Source organism: Anabrus simplex, chromosome 1 (genome assembly GCF_040414725.1).
Source record: "Anabrus simplex isolate iqAnaSimp1 chromosome 1, ASM4041472v1, whole genome shotgun sequence".
In the NCBI taxonomy this organism is placed as follows: Eukaryota; Metazoa; Arthropoda; class Insecta; order Orthoptera; family Tettigoniidae; genus Anabrus; species Anabrus simplex.
This window is the reverse complement of record NC_090265.1, coordinates 1,246,595,569-1,246,616,792: the sequence shown is the minus strand read 5'-3', so window position 1 is coordinate 1,246,616,792 and position 21,224 is coordinate 1,246,595,569. Positions and strand designations below refer to the sequence as shown.

Genomic DNA, 21,224 nt, shown 5'->3' with positions numbered 1-21,224 from the left:
CTACGCCGATTAACAGTTCCATTGTTGTGGAACTATGCTTCATCTGTAGGATCCAATGATAGAATGCCACCCAGGTTTCGAAATCATGACCATGGAGCTCCTGGTGTAAGTACAGATGGTACAGGTGAAACCGCTGGGTAGTATTCGAGGCCTAGGGAGTCTTACATTTTCACGCTCTTTGTGGCCCTTATCTTTGTTTGGCTGGTACCTTCATTTTTTGAAGTGTCAGATCCCTTCCATTTCTTTTCTCTGATTAGTGTTATATAGAGGATGATTGTCTAGCTGTACTTCATCTTAAAACTGTAATCACCAACGCCACCACCAATATCCGCATAACAGACGCCCGGCTGATGTTCGTCTACTATGCAATGGCCCATGTGCTAGTGTGAGGGTTATGCTGGATAGCACCCAGACAACCTCTTCATTGTGAGCAGACATCATGGGATGATCTCAAACAGGCCATGTCCTTCCCAGGGACGCAGTACCCCGTGGACATCTTTCCACACCCCGAAATGTCATGCCTGTTGGTTGTCTATCTGGATAGCGTTCTTGCCTAGTATGCATTCTGACTAGCTTCTCCAAAGATGAGTAACATATCCACATACTCATTGCTGGAATATACCAGGCATGTTTTTTTAAGTAAGGACCATTTTAAAATAACTAAACAACGAAAGGCGTTTTTCAAACACCACATTTATTTTCAGATTCTATATACTTTCGCATATCATGCCCGAATCGAAGCATCAGAAAATGGAATGGAGACACACACACACATACACACATTTTCCTGTAAAGGTGAAGGTCAAACAGACTCCGTCCCAGAACAAGATCAAGATCAAGAACTCTTGATTATCGGAGCAGGCGGCAAGTGTCTATGAAGAGCGAATTCAAAACTTAGTTGTAAGGTATGATAAGTGTTTAAACAAACTTGGCGGCTATATTGAAAAATAGAGTAAAGTATGTAGAATCTGCAAATAAATGTGATATTTGAAAATCGTCTTTTGTTGTGTAGTTATATTCAAACGGCCCTTACTTAAAAAACACGCCTCGTATCATGAGGCAGTGAATAAGCTTTGTGTTGTGTCTTGCCTCAATGGAGGGGAGTTTGCACAGCTACATACTTACTTGCCATCGCATGTTGTTATTGTTCCAATGGGGCACATTTCACTCTATCTGTGAATCTATGAGCTTGGAACATATACGACTTAACTAACCGATTGCCTGTATCCTAGCACAGACCATCACCACCTCATCCTCGCCCCTCCATACTGTGCAATGGTACATACAGCAAAATGATGAGAGCAATCCCTATTAAAATCAAAAGGTTACTGAATCTTTTAAAATCTCTACAGTTTAAGATATTCAATTTTCACTTACTTTTAGTGATCTATGTTATCAATGTCTACATGCACCCATTAAAAAGTTAAAATTAAAAGTTGGCATCTATGATGCTAGCCATTCACTCAAGTAGTTGGCTAGGGGCCAATGACCTAGATGTTAAGCCCCTTTAAACAAGCATCATCAGCATCATCATCATCATCATCATCATCATCATCAAAGTAGCTAGCCTCCAGAGAACTCCAACATAATTACAAAATCTGTATTTGTCAAACACTTACTAAAAGAGAAGGAAACCAAGGAATTTACAGATCATATAGCATATCATCTCATAAAGATCCTTGGTCAGCCAAAATGACTGCTACCTAGCCAGATACAATTCAGTTTATCTAGTTGAATACATATTGGTTTAAAACAGCCAAATAGACATATAATTCTAATGTTAAGTATTATGAATTTTAAATTTATTAAGTGAAAAGCATTCCTTATTCAGTATTAAATGATCTCTTTCAGTAATTACTTCAAATCATGCTCCAATCGCGCAGGAATTTCTGAAGCGTGGCTGCCCACGATGTCTACGAGGCAGAATGTGGGCACAAGTTCTGGGATCAGCTGTCAAACCATTGGTTGGTGTTCATTTATCTGTTATATATTATAATTAAGGCCACGGCCACTTCCTTCCCATTCCTAGGCCTTTCTTGTCCCATCATCGCCATAAGACCTATCTGTATCGGTGCGACGTAAAAAAAGGAAAGAAAGAATGAAAATTGTATCCTTGTAATAGTCCATATTCTACAAAATGTTTTAGTTTGTTACTCCAAGGATATTGAGTATTAATCACTTACAATGACGAACACAATCATTATCTGTTCTTAAAGCAAAAATGCAGTACACTGACTGTTGGTTTATTTCAACCACAATTTTCAATGTTAATCTTATGTTCACAGGTAGCAGTAATGCAATTATGGACCATTTTATTATTATCCCATAACCATTTCTCCAGGGTTTGCCTTACTCTATAAAATTAGGCATCTATTTCATACATCATGATGTATCACAATTATTTTGGGAAGTTAATGATATTGATAACTATGATGATGATGATAATAATAATAATTATTATTATGACTGGGCACTTGCTATCAGGGACAAAGCAGTTGAGAAAACAGAAGAGATCCTGACTGAAGACCTCAAGACACTGGCACACTACTTTAAAATATGGGGACTCCAACCAAACATCAGCAAAACTGAAGTTTGTTGCTTCCACCTAAACAATAAAATGGCTAACAGGGAGTTAAATGTGTACATGGACAACCAGAAATTGAGTCATAACAGGTACCCTAAATATCTAGGAGTTACACTAGATAGAACACTGTCTTATAAACAGCATCTCCTGAATGTTTCTGCCAAAGTAAGAACTCACAACAATATAATTCATAAGCTGTGTGGAACAACTTGGGGATCTACAGCTGCAGCTCTGAGATGTTCAGCTTTACGGTTGGTGTACTTGACTGCTGAATACTGCACTGCTAAGTCATATCTCTCCTCGAGATCTCAGCCGTAAAGATGCTCTCCTAAGAGAATTCAGTAAAATAGTGAATAACCCAGAACTCTCGATACATAATGACATCGGCGATGTGAATATTAATCGTCTGCGTTCGAGAAAACCACCAACTAGAGATGCCATGAACTTGTGGAACAGCAACTACCAAACTTCTACTGAATGGCAGAAGAGACTCAACGACAAATACTGCCCGACAATGCCTTCTGTGAAGAAAACGCCGCCACCTGATTTCGACCTCCCTCATAGACTATGGTCCGCACTGAACAGGATCTGAACAAACCACGGGAACTGTGCAGCCTTCCACTACAAGTGGAACAGATCCCAACGCCTGAGTATGACTGTGGCGCTACACAACAGACAGTGAAGCACATAATCGAAGAATGCAAGACTAGAAAATACAATGGCAGTGCTAGTGACTTTGCTTTTGCGACTCCAGAGGCTATACAGTAGACTATATAAACAATCTGGACATACGTATATGGTATAGATCTTATAACAATAGACGCTGCATCTCTAGCCAAACGCTAAATAAATAAAAAGAAATTATTATTATTATTATTATTATTATTATTATTATTATTATTATTATTATTATTATTATTATTATTATCACACAAAAAGACAAACACCAAGGGACATCACTTAGTCAAATATGTGGAATGGCCAACCTCCGACTAATGTCCACACACTTTAAGAAACCACTCGGAAATCACTAATTAACCCTCAAACACATGCGTATGGGGTGGAATCCACCCCAGGTCATTTTATTTCCTAGTGAAATATACAAATAACTTTTCTGTGCTCTTCTCGCTCTCTTACCTTTCTGGCTGGATCCCCACAGAAAGAGTCATTCTTACATAATCTATCTTAAAATCCCCAATTAATACAGTAATTCATATTTTACAGTGCAATGATATGTGGAATGGAAATATAGATAGATAGATAAATGTCTTTATTGGCGTAGTGGTTAAGAGGGTGTTTAGGGGTTGTAGTAAGGATGAAAAGAAGAGGGCATATAAGTCTCTGGTAAGACCCAAACTAGAGTATGGTTCCAGTGTATGAGACCCTCAGCAGGATTACCTGATTCAAGAACTGGAAAAAATCCAAAGAAAAGCAGCTTGATTTGTTCTGGGTGATTTCCGACAAAAGAGTAGTGTTACAAAAATGTTGCAAAGTTTGGGCTGGGAAGAATTGAGAGAAAGAAGGAGAGCTGCTCTCGTTTTCCCGTTGTCTGTTCCCGCCTCTCACCACTGTTGTCCACTCCCTATCCTGGTTCTCTAGTTTACTCTTATCATTTACTGGTGTTCTAGGTTGCCTTGTTGCTCGCTTCCACTCTTCTTCTTCTATTATATTTATTTCGGCGGCGTTGGGTCATTCTTGCTGGCCCCTGCGCTCTTGTCTTGTTACCTTTGTCTCTGTTACGCCATGTGTTTGGGCTGGTTCCTGTCTTTGTGTCATCATTATTTTCATTTCCTCTTTTATCATCATCTTTATATTATATGTCAGATTTTCAACCATGTATTTTATCTGTTGGTTCATCTTTTCTATTATTATTCCTTCTATATCTTCTTCCGTTCGTGTTTGGTGTTGTGTGTCTCTAGCCAGGTCAGGTGACTGACCATTAAGTGTCACCAATTCGTCATCATTTCCCTTAGTCAGTCTTCGTTCATCACTACTAGTTGCCTGCTGATCTCTTTGTATCTTGGAGATGTCGTCGTTGCTGTAGCCGAGAGATGTCACTAGTTGTTTTGCTGTGAAACTATTGCTGCCAGTTGGCGGAGACCATTCCATTGCCAGCTTGCTACTTAGAGGTTCATAGGTGAGGTCGGGAGATGTCACGAGTTGTCGCGCTACGAAACTATCATTTGTCTCCTGACCTGCGTTTGTTACATTCATAACCTCTTTGACATTTATTCCTTGAACATTATTCTTATCTTCAAAGGCATGTTTAGTTGTTTGAAAGTACTCACGAATGATCTTCACCGCTTCCTGCAGCTGTTCCTTCGTTTCCTTTTTCATATATCCTCCTGCGTCCGCTATGTCTTCAACGCTTTTCAGAGCACTTTTAAACCATTGTTCAGCTTCGTCCCCCATCTTGTGAGAAACAAAATCTCTGTTCATTAGGGCTCCCTCCCACATAATAAGTTGAAAAAATCTTCTTCCGAATTCCCAAAGATTTTAAAACGATTTGCTGTATGGTTATAGTAGTCGGCTTCTATGAATTTCGGTACTTGCCGGACTGTCTCGTATTATTCTTTCTTCTACGATGTTCTCCCGATCCTGAAGGCAACAGATTTCTTTCTGTGCATTTCCCAAGTCTCTGCTTAATAGAAAGCCTTGTCGCATTTGTAGCATGAGATGGGAGTTTCTCTTCTGTGTGGTGTTAAATGTCTTGTCGCATTTGTCGCATAAAGTGAATGCTTCACCCCTGTGCGGTGATAGAATGTCTTGTTGCACTCTTGCCATGAGATGGGAGTTCCTCCTCTGTGTGTTCTGGAATGTCTAACCGCATCTGTTACATGAGATGCTTAACTCCAATTAATACTAAGTATAGCACAGTTAAAGACAATCTAAATACTTTATAACAGAAATAAAATTCCACCCCAGTGAGATAAACATACTTACAACACGTGTGTCTGCGTCCTAAGATCTGGCGCGTGTGCTTGAGGGTTAACAACTTAGGTGAATATCAACTTGATAATGTGGCAATCATCAGAAAATTCTCTCTAGAAATCATAAACATGAGAGTGTGCAAGGGTTACATTGAGTCCGATCACCATCTCTCAAAAATCAAATTTTGCTTCAGACCCAATCGAAAAAAATTATGACAAACCTGAAATCCTCTGCATTGATCTGGAATACGTACACTACAGACTAATGTACAAATATGGGATACATGTCTTGAAAACCATCTAGGAATCATTAAAAAGTTCGGCCAACCATCACAGGTACATAAACACCTCGCTGCTACAGTGTCTTAGAATCTGATATTTGAGCCTGGAAGAATTGCTACAGTCACCAAACATCTGAGAATTGGAAGAACTTTAAAAACACAGAAGCAAACATCCAAATCAAGTAGACAGATCAAATGCACATATCACCTTAAAAGATTGGACGAAGTCAATAATGACTTCAAAAGGAACAATAGATGTAATTTATACAGGACCTTTAGGGAAGAAATTACTAATTAGAAGCCACCCAGCCTTTGTTTCCAGTGCCCTGGTGGAACACTCAAGACCATCATAAAGGCCAACTGCGACATCCTGCAGCAGTTCTCCATGAAGTTACATAACTGCGAACCACCTACAATGAAATTTCAATTTGAAATACCTGCCCCAAACCAGGAATCGATTCTACCAGCACATGATGAGTTTCATAATAATAATATTTTATAAATGATAAGTCCATTTTACAATACAAGGGAGGGAAAATACAAGGTAAAAGGAAAGGAAGAAAACATTTGATTTTACACTACAGATTTTAAAACATTTTTTGAATTTTATAATCTATATTTGGGAATTTATTTTCAAGAATTTTTAGTTACTCATAATGCTGCAAGACCTTCTCATTATGCTTGTTTTACCTGGTGGACCCATTTCCTGCTATTTGCAATATAGTGTATATTCCCAAGTGACCTCTATTTCACATCCTTCTATCATCCATTGTTCACTCTTCACTTATTTACTGTCTCTTTTACAAATCAGTGCTTTTGTCTTGGAGGTGTGAATTTTCAGTGACCATTTTTTAGAAAATTCTGCCACAGCACTGTTACTCATTTTCATGCCTCTGGCCATTAACGTTATCAGCAGAACATTGTCTGCAAAAAATAGGCCTGGTATTTCATGTTTTACTAAAACTGGACATGTCCACTTATCTCCTCCATGCCCAATTAATATGTCATTGATAAATAACAAAAACAGGAGATAACTTGAACCTTTGTTTCAAACCCAGTTTAAATTCTGTTTGGTCACATACTACCCCATTACCTGCCCTAATAATACACTGTATCCCTCCATAGATGGCTTTAGTAACTTATATAATATTTCTAGGCACTCCTAACAAGCGTAATTTCCTGACCAATGTGCTCCTGCTTACCGTGTTGAAGGTATTTTCAAAATCTATAGCCGTTATATGTATAGTTTTCCTCCTTTCTGTTTGGTATATTTATCTATTATTGTTTTTTTTATCATAATGTTATCTACTGTTCTTCTACCTATCCTGAAACCACTCTGATATCTCGAGAGTATTTCATCAGTCTATCTGCCAAAATTCCTGTACATATAATTTACTTAGGGAGTCCAGAAATGTTATTCGTCTGTAATTATATGGATTACATCTTTCACCATTCTTTTTGTAAATTGAACATATTATACCCATCTACCATGTCTTAGGAAATTCCGAAGACTCACATATCTTATTGAATAATTTTACTAATATTTCCAGCATTTGTTGGCTTTTGACTGCTTCTTTCCAAACCTCATTTGTTATTCCACTTAGTCCCCCCCCCCCCCCACTTTCCTATATTTGGCCTTTTCTACCATCTCTAAAACCTCATATTCTAATATTTCTTCATCTAAGCAGGGGATATGTATCTCCAGACTCTTTGAGATATCCATACACATTCTATTGTTTATCCAAGTATCATGTCTTCCTAACAATTTGTGAAAATAATCAACCCAAACTGCATTAGTAATTTTACCATTAATGTTTCCTCTATCTCCTCTACTTATTTTATTAAATCTGTTCCATAGCTTATCACTATGATTATTTTTACAATCTGTATTTAGTAATTTTGTCTGCTTCTGTTGCCATACCCTCTTTTGTTCTACTAATAGCACTTTGTATTCCTTTCTTAGTTTACAGTACTGTTCATGTACTTCAGGATCACCCACTTTCCTGAAGGCTGTTAGGGCTCTATGTTCACTTCCATTTTCTTAGTTTTACACAATTCATTATACCATCCTTTTCCCTCTTTCTTCTTTTTCTTCTTGGTTCGAATAGGCCTACTTTGGACCACGCTTGTTCAAATGTCGGGCTTTGAACTTTGCTCAGTATTCTTACATTTCCTGCTAGTGTAACTCCTTTGTTTCATCTGTTCAGGGTGTACATTTCTTCCGGGTTTCTTCCTGAAATTCCTGGACTTCTTTCAGAGTATGTCGTACAGACCGTCTATGTTGAAGATCTGATATTCCCAGTTCTTCAATGTCCTCAGTTTCTGTCAGCCAAGTGGTACGGATCTTCTTGTTCTGCCAGAAGATGAACAGGCGATTGGTCAGTCTTTTGTAAGGCATTCTTACTATATGCCATAGAAAGCTACTCTCCTTTTCCTAGCACAATCAGAGAGCCTATCTGTATGTTCGTAGAGTTTGGAATTGTGCTGTCGACGGAATTCTTCATCTTCCTTTACCGGACCTAAGATCTTCCTGAGAATTCTCCTCTCTCTCTGACTTCCAGTTTCTCCATCAGACCTCTTTGGTTCAATGAAAGACGCTCCATGGCATACAGAGCTTCTGGTCGTATGACTTACATGTGATGCTTCAGTTTCAGGTTGTGTGACATGCATTTAAGGCATTTATTGTTATAAGTGTTCTTTGTCAGCCGATAGGGCATTTCCAACTTGTTGACACTCATGGATAATGATGCTCTTTCTGATAAGTTTGCTTCAGTCCATTCACCCAGATACTAAAATTTCTCAGTCCTGTTGATTTTTGCCTATTCTAGTAGTATCTCTCTGCTAGCTTCTTTGATGTTGGTGAAGAACTCTGTTTTCTCCAACGACACTTCAAGACCCACATTGGCTGCCTGTCTTCTGAGACAATTGACCTGTATTATTGCTGTATCCAGTGAATCGGCAATCATTGCCATAAAAACTAAGAAACAATGTTAGGTTTTGGTCCACCCAATCAACACACATCACTTAACAAGCGAAAAACTATTTAATTTTAAAAAAACATATTAAATATATTTGGGGACATGTTTTGTCTCTATTTGAGGTCTCTTCAGCCATAAAGTCACATGGTATATTACAAAACTCATTGTTCAGAAATTGAAAAAAAATGGAAGAACCCAATGCCTTTTTAAGGACTATTTGAAAAATGCCAAAGATATATATATATATATATATATATATATATATATATATGTATATATACAATATACATTATTTACACAAATTGACATCACTTCTTGCAAAACTTTTGATGTCTTCAATGTTAGAATTGAAATATAACTTGAAATATGACATGCTTACCTAACGTCTCGTACGGGTGTACCTTTCTTCTGGGTTTTTTCCTGAAATCCATGAACTTCTTCCAGAGTATGTCTATATGAGCCAAAAATAATGAATATTTATGTGATCTCACATAAAATTAATTAAAGCATTTAGGGAAATATCATTCTGGAAGATATTGTACAATATCACCTCATCTACATCCTTATATACAGTAGCAATCCTCTTTTATATCAATCTAAGTATGCCATAATCATTTTAAAGTAATTTATTTTCAGAAAAAATCCCACATTACGATGTCCAAGTGCATGAATATTCATCTCAAGGGGATATCTTTTGATGGCATGACCCTAGTATAATATTCCATGAAGGTTAAAATCTGTCACAATTAACATAACACATGAGGCCGTCCGTTCCAAAACTCGTCTTATCCATTTTAAAAAAAAAAATGAGTTAGAGGTAGCATTGCCTTCTTGGTGATGTTTGTGATAGTTCTATCACAAAATTAAGCACCAAAACTCGCCTTTTCCCATAGAAATCTGTCACCAAACTTAGGCTATTGTTCCATAACTCGCCTTATCTACGGCGCTTGTCGTTCCAAAACTCGCCATATACAATCAACCAATAGGAATGATAATTTCAGCACATGACTCATGCTACAATTTACCCGCGTTTTATGCCAGTCTTTCCACTCTTTGAGTTGTTCTTGAACTGTGTTAGTCTTTCATGCAGTTTTGTGCTGTGAATAGAGTGTATTAAGATGACCGAAAATATTGCTCTTGTTGCGGAAGGTATATAAAACTTGCTAATACAGAACAGTTTCACATTCAGGTCTGCCAAAAGACATTCTTGAATGTATTGCATGTCAGCAAAGATCGGGTTCAGAGGATTGCCAGCAATCACTTCACGACAGGGAAACTTCCAACAGAAAAGAGGGGAGGAGCTAGGATCAAACCAGAGTACACTGAAAAGAGGCACTCCGTGAAACGTTTCATTGAAAGTTTGCAGTATTGTGAAAGTCACTATTGGCACGGAAAGTCACCGGTCAGACAGTATCTACCCGGAAATTTAAGCATCACTAAGCTTTACAATATGTATAACAAGAAATCGCCTGAAGAACTCAGGGTGAAGCGGTGGTTCTTCTGTGAAACTTTTACGCGTTGCTACAACATAGGATTCGGAATACCAGTTACTGACGCTTGCTCAAAGTGCATAGAGCTCAAGGAAAAAATTAAACTTGAAAGTTCGAACGTATCACTGAAGAATGATTTAATCTTGGAACATAGAGTACACAAACTAAGGGCTGCAGCTTTTTTCAAAAAGCTCCAAGAAGGAAAAGACAGCATGGCAATATTTTCATTTGACTGCCAAAAGAATCTTGTGAATCCAAAAGTTCCAGATCAAATTGCCTATTACAGTCGCCAATTGTACACCTATAATTTTACCATTGTGAAGGGTACCTCACATGCCAAGTTGACAAAGGAGAATGTTTTTACATACACATGGATGGAGCATGAATTCAACAAGGGGTCTAATGAAACGTCATCTGCAGTTTACCATCGATTATCACAAACTGATTTGTCAAACTTCACTACTATACGAATTCGTGCGGATGGCTGCGGAGGACAGAACTGCAATTCTACAATGATTGCAATGTGCTCATATTTCTTGACACACACAGCTCCGCCTAATATAGAAAGTGTTGAATTGGTCTTTCCTATGACAGGCCACTCATTTCTGCCCTCTGACAGGGTATTTGCTCAAGTTGAGAGAGAGAGAGAGAGAGAGAGAGAGAGAGATACGGAAATGCCCTATAATCTGTAATCCAGCAGAATATGAAGACATCTTTAGCAAACATGCTGAAGTCTTCAAGTTTGGCAGAGACTGCTCGGTGAACAATTGGAAAATGGTTTCTGAGAATATGATGAAAATGCCTGCATCTTGGCACTCTGAATTTTCTTCAGTGAAACGATTTGTTATTAGCAAAGACTCGCTGGGAAATGTCACCCTTATGGGGAGAACCTCATTACAACTCAGACATCGGTTTAGGAAAATCCGTAATGAAAAAGGGAAAACGCCTACGAGATATGCTAATGCCACCTGAATTATTGCCAGGAGTAAACCTGAATCCCGCCAAAGTAAAGGGCGTAAAAAGTTTGCTTGAAAAGCATTTTGGAATGGATTGGGATAGGAATGAGTTGCTTTCTTTTTATAAGAATCTGTTCACCTCAATTTCTGTAGACGAAAACAATCTTGTTGAAGAAACAGTTCTTTGTGATGGATCTCAAGAGGAGGGAACAGATTTGAGAGTTTGATTAACAATAAAGTGTTTTATTGTTCAAGTTACTTCTATTGTGAGTGCAGTGTAGCCTATAAAGGAAGAATTCTCTCCAAATACTATGGATAGGATGTAAATATGATAAATCACACTGCTGTGTTTAATTTATTTGTGAATGTCATTATACTGATCGCAAAAAGGTGCATGAGTGTACTGGTGAGTTTTATTACAGCATTATGTTCTCAATCCTTTCATTTTTCTTGTTTTAAAATAAGTTGTGTGAGGTAATATATTTTGAATTTTTTTGGGTGCTCCAAAACTTGTCTTATCCAAAATACAAATGTAATTTATTGACGTTCTACTAATTATATTTATAATTCTTCAGTAAGACGAGCCTATGACATTGGACTTGAACGTGTCGTAATACATTTAAACAAGTGAGATTTATATTACAAAAATTACAGGTTTTTCGTTTTCCTGAAAAATCACTTATGATGGATAAAACGAGTTTTGGAACGGACCGCCTCACATGGATTCTAGATAAAATACAATATTGTTCTCTCACAAACACATATGATCCTAGCTTGCATCAATCGATTCATTACACATTTCAAATACTCAATCTCTCCTTTTATTTCATCGTAGCACATATTCCTATTCGATTCATCCGTTATTTCTTTCATGCGATAATTCTATATCTTCTTCAATATTAATTTAAATTCATATCTCTTCTTATTATTCTAAACTCTTCACAATTAACCTTTCTTGACACATATGTAATTTTCTTCTTGTACATTCTCATCATCGGATCAATGTCTTCTCAAATCGTATCAATATCTTCTCTGTCTGTTGACATTTCCTATCTTAAATAGCCATGTACTTCATGCCTTATCAACCTATATCACCTATATTTATATTAACCTAACACTTGGAAACTGTAGCATCATAAAATACTCTTCTTGTCAAAACTTCTCATCTCCTATCGCATAAAATTACTTGGAGAGAATATCCCATTTTTCTTGAGAATTGGGGTTTGGTTAAATTGCTTTAGAACACTATCTACTCTTTTTATATCAATCTACTGAGAAATCACTCACGAGAATCTAACATATTTAAGCTTATATTGAAGATTAAAATGACACAATAACAAGACTTTGATTACAAATGAACTACTGTAAACAACATCTACTAAACTACATTGTTTTATTTAAGAAATCTCTTTTCCTTCGCTTCTGAGATGATTTATGTCTCATTCATTCTGTGTTGTCGGGAGTGATCATCGTACTGTGTGGCTGGTTCTGCAGATGTCAATTGCGGTGTTGGCCCATCACGGTTCAGCTCAGGTCACTCCAGGTAGTCTGTCACCCATCTTCTTATAGATTCATCATTGTCTCGTCTTGCTCAATTACAGAAAGGCAGAAAAAGATATGTGAGATCAGCTGTTGCATGCGATAACAATCAAAGCCTTCTATTGTAACAATTATTATTCTTTTAAAACTTCTTTGCTTGGTCTCTAATTTCATCTCAGACTTTCAAAATGTCTGCTGTAAATTCAATATATATGCTGTATGGAATTTGCTTTATAAACTTTCTTGTACTAATATTGTGTTGTCTTAGACTGGCCAACTTCCAAATCTCATTAAATGTTTTAATTGGATATAACGCTTTTTATGAATATATATTGATATATTAGGCATTATTTCAATGTTTTCTTGTAGCTAATATGTTCTTTCCTCAAATTTCCTTCTTTTCTTGATACTTTTCTTTTAAATCAGTTTACAACTTATTCGCGCCACGTCTTCTCGTAAAGATAGTCAGTCATTTTCTTATCCTTTCTACAGTATTGAGTTTCTTAACAATCTGAGAGTCACCGGTTTTTGTGTTTCTCACTGCCATCATGGTTCTATAACTTTTGGGCATCATTCTGAATTTCTTTGACTTATTACAAAGTTATTCATTCTGCTTAACTTTGCTGTGGGTAATTGCATTTACTCCAACTTGATTGAAGTTTCACCTTTGGGATAGTGTAATGGCACAATATACAATATTTACACAAGTTGTGACCAGTATTTGGCTACATTGATGGCATTGTTTCCAGCCATTGCCAGTTCCAACCCTGTACATGAATCTGGGCATAGACGACAGTTCAAGAGATGCCTAGAAGTCTGCTCCTCTCCACATTCACACAATGAGTCCCTGAGTCCCCACCATGCATGTTGCCCCATTTCATAAGATTGTCCTTAGATCTTGCAATGCCGGTCCGCAGTTGGTTTAAGGACTTCCATATATACATCCCCTTCGTCACCAGGTGGCAACTTTTCTTCAGTTTCGACATGTTCCAGATGATCTGGTTACCTTTGCTTTCACAGCTTAACCCTGGCCTTTTTGGGTTAGAATCAAGTGGAGCAGAAGACTGTAGAAAACTCTTCCTGGACTACAGTCGAGCTGGTGTTGGCTGATGTTCATGAAGGGAATGGGCTGAGATGCTGCAAACCATTTGTCTCTCAATATTAGCGGCCACCTCACGTGTAATATCAGGTGGGGCTATACCTGCAAGTGAATACAACTTCTGTGTGGGTGTTGGTTTTAAACAGCCTGTGATTAGCCTGCAGATTTCATTCAAGGTAATGTCGACTTTCTTTTTGTGAGCAGATTTTTACCACACGGGACTAGCATATTCAGCAGCAGAGTGCTAGGGCAGTTGTCCTTACTGTCTGGGGATGGGTACCCCATACAGAACCAGTTACCTTATTGCAGTAGACAATTTCGTGATGAAATTTTTGCCTTGAGTTTGGTGCAGTGCATGTAGAAGGTCAGCGAATGATCCAGGGTAACACCAAGGTAAACTGGAGTGTTGCTGTGTTCCAGCTCCATTCCTTTCCAATTCACATGCAGCTTCTGCGAGGCTTCTTTGTTCTTTAAATGAAAGGCACACGCATTAGTTTTCGATGGGTTTGGCTTGAGGTGATTTTCCTCATAATAATCTGAGAGCATCTTCAAAGCAGCAGTAAGGTTTTGTTCCACTGGCTCGAAGTTTTTACTCTGAGCTGCCAGGGCCAGGTCATCTGCATCATATAGGAAGCTCCTTGTGTGAGGTGGAAGAGGTTGGTCGTTGGTATATATGTTAAATAGCATTGGTGCTAAGACACTGCCTTGTGGGAAACCGTTCTTCTGTATTCTCCATCTACTCCACTATCCTTGGAATTCGACAAAGAAATGTTGGTTCTGCAACAGCGTGGCAATAATCGTTGTGAGCTTCAAATCCATAGTAAGATGGTAAAACTTCCTTAGAACTATCTTGTGTTGTACAGTGTCATATGCTGAAGAGAGATCGACAAAAGTCACTTCAGTAATATCACCACGCTGAAATCCATCTTTTGTGTGCTGTATCAGATTAAGGATTTGTGTACAGTAGTTCCTTCCTGGTCTAAATCCAGCCTGCTCTGGGATTAGAAGAGGTTCGAGCACTGGTGTTATACGGTTCAGAAGCATTCTTTAAAATTTTTTATATAGATGTCACAGGAGTGATATTGGTCTGAAATTCTCTGGATCCAAACTGTGTCTTCTGGTATGGGCTAGAATAAATTTGTTAATGTCATTGACCTGTCTCAGTCTTATCCTTGGCTTTGTCAGTATGAAAGTGGCTGAGGTATGAGTGATGTTAGTAATGCCATTCCTTATGCAGCCAGTCCCTGCTATGAATGGTGTGAAAATATCGCTCATAGGGTTGGTTGGTGCACACATTTCAGTGGGCTTGGCAGACTGATGTGCAATAGCAACTTCTGGCCCAGTGAGAAAAGCAACAGGAAACTACCTCACTCCTCATTTCCCTAGTATGCCTCTTCATTGACACCTAGGCAATCTATGACAACTAATGGTGGACCCGTTGAGGATCCAACCAGCCTTTGGGCTGAATACCCAGCGTACATACAGGCTGCTTACTGGGTTTCAGGATTGCAACTACCTTAGTCTTCCTCCAGATTTTAGGGATTTGACAATTATTGACAAGCTGTAGGATCCATTGTTTGGTAGCATTTCCAAAGTGTTCAATCTGCTCCATACGCATGTCATCTAGACCGGCTGCCTTGTCAGTTTTGCTCATTTTTATGGCATTTTCTAGCTCATTCATGGCGCAGGGGTTGGACAGACTGGATGTTTCTTGTTCGATATTTCTTTGATGTTTTGATGGTCTTTTTCGCTTATCTGTTTTGCCATTTATTAGGAGTTGCTAAGCAATCTTATTAGGAGTAATATTGCTATGTAGAGGACTTTTCGTGGGGTCATTGTTCAGCCGTCTAAGAAGCTTCAAGCTTCTCTGCTGTTTTTTGCCATATCTAGTTCTTCCATCAACTTAACCCAATGTTCTCTCTTTATTTCACCCATGGACTGGATTAGTTGTTCACCAGTCTGAATAGTGTCCTCACTGAAGGGATTTTCTTCATAAAGCAGTAGGTATTCATTTAATTTGTCTAGATTCTGTATGTACTGAGATTTACAGCCTCTTGGGATTGACTTGCAAGAGCATTCTTGCGCGGCATCGATGAACACATCATATACCTCTGGAACAGCTTCGATGTCTGCTACCATTTCATCTAAGCGCTTCATGTACTTCAACTAGTCAGCTTTCTTAAAGTTGGTACCACCTTCTGAATGGTACAGATTGTGGATGAACTGCTGAAAAACCTTGGCGCATAATGGGTCTGTGCTGTGTGTTGGGTATAGGTTCACAGACAGATTTCACACACTGCTGTGATATAGCATAGCTGACAAAAGTGGGATCTGGGTTGTATCTATGTTTCCACCAATGACTGTTGAAAGAAGCGGGATGTTTACTGTCGTGTTTGAAGGACAGTTGACTAAATTCTGACCATGTAATCACATCTTCATTGTCTTCTCTGGATGAGGTACATTCTTACCTCTCCAGTACTTTCAAAGACATTTCAATGATGTTAAACACTGGTATTTCTTCAAGTGCCCCTGTAGGGCAATATTTCAGTAAATGCAAAGATGTACTTCCCCCTTAAGACGTTGAGGATTAGCGATGAGAATTTTAAGAACAAATTAATTTATTTTGCAAAGTTAATGGAAAACAATTTGAAATGTGAAAAGTCATTAACTAAAATAAAAATTATCGAAAAATATTTCAGAAATTCCAAGGTATCATGTTTAGTCTCATCTAGTGCTGATAGCCACTTAATACCTGTATGCTTATGGAAAAATCACACAAAATGAAGAAATATGTCCCAAGCAAAACAAAGAAAAAGCAGCGATTTCCTTAAGAATAACATTCTGTAAAGTACTTGTAATTTTACACTACGTTACGAACCATGTCAACTACCCTGACCACTCGACTCACACATTAATTAACCTTGTAATTGCAAATCAACACCAGAAATTCATTAAGCACGGACAATCCCAGCTCCTGGGATTTCAACTCACGACTTGCTGTACTTATGTTACTCTATCCGAGGACCAAAGTATAAAGCACGCTACGTTACTTTAAGAGATGTAAAACATATTGAATTAGATGACCTACACAATGACGCATATAACTTACCGTAGGATGACATACTTAATCTTCATGACATTGAATCAAAAGTTAACAGATTCAACTCAGTAGTGCTGAACTTGTATGACAAACATGCTCCGAAGAGGCAGGTAAGATTTACCCGCCCCCTTCCCTCTGGCTGACGACCGAGATAAGATCTGCTATAGCCAGCCGTAACCATTGGCACAGACAATTCAGACGAACATGTGACAAAGATGACTTTGAGCAATATAGCAAACTGAGAAAAACTAGGAAAAGTAAATGCCATTACTTTCAACAGTTTGCAGGAAATAATAATTTAAACCAAACCTGGAAGAAGCTACAATCTAAGCACATTTCCACCATATCTCTAGATACGTTAAGTGATTACTTTTCTCAGCCAAAAGTTGGACCAGTTCCATTACCGGCTGATCCCACAAACTCCCCATGCTGTTCCGAACACGACCAGTTCTCTTTCCGTACTGTTAGTACAAATGATGTTAAACGTGTGTTGTACTCTATCACTTCTGATGCGACAGGTAATGACGGTATCTCTATAAAATTAATTAAAATCATCATTGGGGCTGTATTGTCAATACTTACTCACATATTCAACTACTGCCTAACGTTTGGAAAGATGCACTAATAAGGCCAATCCCAAAAAATACTACCTTGGATTCTCCATCAGATTACCACCCTGTGTTCATCCTACCACACCTCGAACGTCTGATTCATGCACAAATCACTGTATACTTGACCCAGAATTCCCTCCTTGACCCTTTTCAATCCAGCTTTAACAAAAGACATAGTACCACGACAGCATTACTGCGAGTTACAGACAATATCAGACATGCAATAGACCAACGATATGTGACCGTAACAACACTAGTAGACCTAAGCAGTGCCTTTGACACAGTTAGCCCTGGGTTACTACTGCTGAAACTCCATAGTCTCAACTTTGATGGGACATCTCTTACATTTTTTAGCTCCTACCTCACTGACCGCCGGCAATGAGTATCGTTGAGAACAATGCACTCAGGATGGCATAACAAGTTAATAGGTGTCTTGCAGGGGTCGGTTTTGGGCCCACTTTTATTTGTTGTTAGTGTGAACGACATAGGGAACGCATTGAAATATAGCGAGTACCACATCTACGAAGGTGATCTTCAGATTTATTATCACTCATATCCACAAGACATAAATGTAGCCATTGATAGAGTAAATTTTGACTTATGAGGACTGAATGACTATGCCAAAAATAACAGCTTGTTAATAAATCCTAACAAAATTCAGACTATAATATTTGGTACCATAAGAAACCTTAACATATTAAAAAGTAGACATGTATCCCCAATTATTTTAAATAATACTGTCGTGCCGTATTGTATGTCAGTAAGGAACCTAGATGTTATAATGATTGAGACACTAAATTGGACTGAACAGGTGACAAATATATGCCATAAAGTGCGGAAATCCCTTTTTCCTCTCAAATTCTACTGTACTATATTTCCAAAACATTTTAAAATACAACTGGTAAAATCCCTAATCTTACCAATTCTAGACTATTGCTACACTGTACTTACGGACATGTGTCAAGACAGTAACAAGATGCTTGGATTTTAAACACCTGTATTCGATTTATATTTAAGCTGCGATATGATTCTCACATTTCACCTTATTATAGGGAGTTGTCATGGCTTCGTGTTCATGATCATTGTAGTCTCCATGTGCTGTCTCTTCCTATCTCTCCTCCTATCCTAACCACTATACACAATCTGGCTCCTGTTTAACAATATCTCTGTCACTCGAGGACTTACAACCACTCCTTTCTAGTCACTGCTGTTAGGCTGTAGAATACCCTCCCTGTTACCATTAGGGATTTGCGTTCTCGTAGGAGATTTAAGATGGATTGCCGAAATCACTTGCTGAATACTTCTAGTGGACTTGTTTGATGTGTGAAGTGTGAATGAGCATATTTTCATAAAAATTAGAAATGTACAGTATTTGCTAATTATAGGTTTTTAATGTGTTTCCTTCTTTTATTATTACTAGTGTTAGGTTTATAATTATTATCATGTTCATTTATATTGTCATGTTGTACATTCTATAATTATTTCTTTTATTACTATCTCCATATTTGCTATTAGTACTATATTATTTTTAAAAAGATTTGTTGTATTAAAAAATTATATGTCTGTTAATTATTTTAAATGTTGTGGTTAAGTGTAAGAGAGGGCCTTGAGCCCTAACTTTGCCACGAATAAAGATGAATTAATTACTTACTTAAAAATTACTTGTTGAAAAAGTAATATGTAATTGAGTAAAATATTACTGAAGTAACAGTAATTGAGCCCAATTACTTTTCTCTTATACTCTTCCCGTCTCTGCATACAGCAAATGTAGAACTCTATCTCCTAAGTCCAATTATATTTTGTATGCACATTGTAAAGTAAAGAAACTCATGTTAGTTATGTATGCTATTCTTTTCATTGATATTTACTTTGTTTTTTTGTTTCTTTTACAGCATGCTGACTATTTCAAGGAACTAAAGCAACGTGTTCTCTATTTTGATCTCTTAGTTGACAAACTTATTATCAAGGTATGTATTGTTATCATATCATCTGTGAATGTATATCCTCTGATAGCTAGAGATCATAGTGAAAGTCATTTGTTTATGAAGTTGTTTCAGATACTTAAAATGTTATTATCTGCCAGCTTCACATGAAAGGACATCACATTTCTAGATAATAATAGCGGTATAAGTTACACTCGGACATGAAATAGTGCAGGTGATTGGGTTTGTAACAGACAATGCAAGATCCAAGATCAAATCTGCAACACACTACAGGAATTATTTATCGAAGGCCTCATACACATTAAGTGTAGTGCTTTTAAAGTAAATAAGTGGTTCTTTCTTTCAAAGTGAATTAGATGAGCTGAACAATCTTGTGTCCAAAGTGAATGTTTGCTAAATACAAGAAAGCATGGACACATGTACTTATTGTTGATGATGATGATGATGTTTGTTGTTTAAAAGGGCCTAACATCTAGGTCATTGGCCCTGTATTATTTATTGCTTCTTAGTACAAACATCGGGGATAATTCAAATAAAGTGAGGTTGGTCTCAGTGTCATTTGTAACAAGAGGGAATACATGGTTCATATCTGTTTTATATGTCAATGAATACCTACAGGATATCTTAACAGTTCTTTAAAGAATTGGGAGAAGAAAACTTGGAAGTGAAGTTTCTGAAAAAAATGGCTGAGGAAGTAGTAAAGATTGTTGAAGTGCAAGCAGTGTTAGCCTCCAATTCTTCTTCTTCTTCTTCTTCTTCTTCTTCTTTTATGACCACGTAGGATCACTTTAGTCAGTCCGTTGTTCAGGTCTCTTTGAAGGGATTGTTCAGGCTTTGCGGTCCTCCCAGTACTTCTTCAGACGCTCCGATCTTTGTGTCCTTTCCTCAGTTGAAAATATGCATGTTGTTGGTTTGTTTTGTGTAAGGGTAAAGCGAAGGTTTGTATTCTTGAGTTTTGTATTTCAATTTTATCTTATTTGTGGTGTCTTCTGTTGTAAGGCCTATTTCCTTCAGATCCTTACTTCTTTGATCCATTTACATCCTGTTGTGGTATTTTTTGAGACGAGATTGTGTTGTACTAGTTGTTTCAGAAGTCTCGAATCCTGCATCCTCATGATATGTACAAAGAATCCCAGTCTCCTCTTGCTCATAGTATTTGTAATGGGTTCTAGCTCTTTGTACATGACTTTGTTAGGTATTAACCGCCACTGTCCATCTTTCTGGTATTTTTTGTTGATAAAATTATGCAAGTGATGAATTTCTTGGAAGGGTCTTCCTATTCCACAATTCATCTGTTACTTGCCAAAGTAAGTGACTTGCTCAAGAAGCTAGAGCTGGTGTCATCTGGAGTTTATTCTTAAGAACTGAAAAGCGTAATTACAAAACTGTCACCACTGAAATGTGAGGAGCAAACAACGATGTTTAGTAAAACTGGGCAGTTGTGTATCTGCGAAATAAAGGAACTTCTTACCAAAAATAAGTGGTTCTTTCCTCCAAAGTGAGCTGAACAGAGCAAGATATAGCAAATATCTTGGATTCAGGAGGTCAAATGGACTGTATCATGATTGACCTGTCTAAAGCATTTTGTAGGGTGGATCATGGGAGACTGCTAGCAAAAATGAGCGCAATTGGACTAGACAAAAGAGTGACTGAATTTGTTGCTATATTTCTAGAAAATAGATCTCAGAGAATTAGAGTAGGCAAGGCAGTATT

The 21,224-nt window shown here is 37.7% G+C and overlaps 1 protein-coding gene across 1 annotated transcript in view; it reads left to right on the top strand.

Moving 5' to 3' along the window:
- Positions 1–21,224, top strand: part of LOC136858244 (TBC1 domain family member 19) — a 278,312-nt gene that overhangs the window by 107,359 nt on the left and 149,729 nt on the right. The window contains exons 7-8 of the mRNA XM_067137644.2: positions 1,852–1,964; positions 19,461–19,535. Of these exons, the coding sequence (XP_066993745.1) occupies positions 1,852–1,964; positions 19,461–19,535 (188 nt within the window). The remainder of the gene's footprint in view (positions 1–1,851; positions 1,965–19,460; positions 19,536–21,224) is intronic.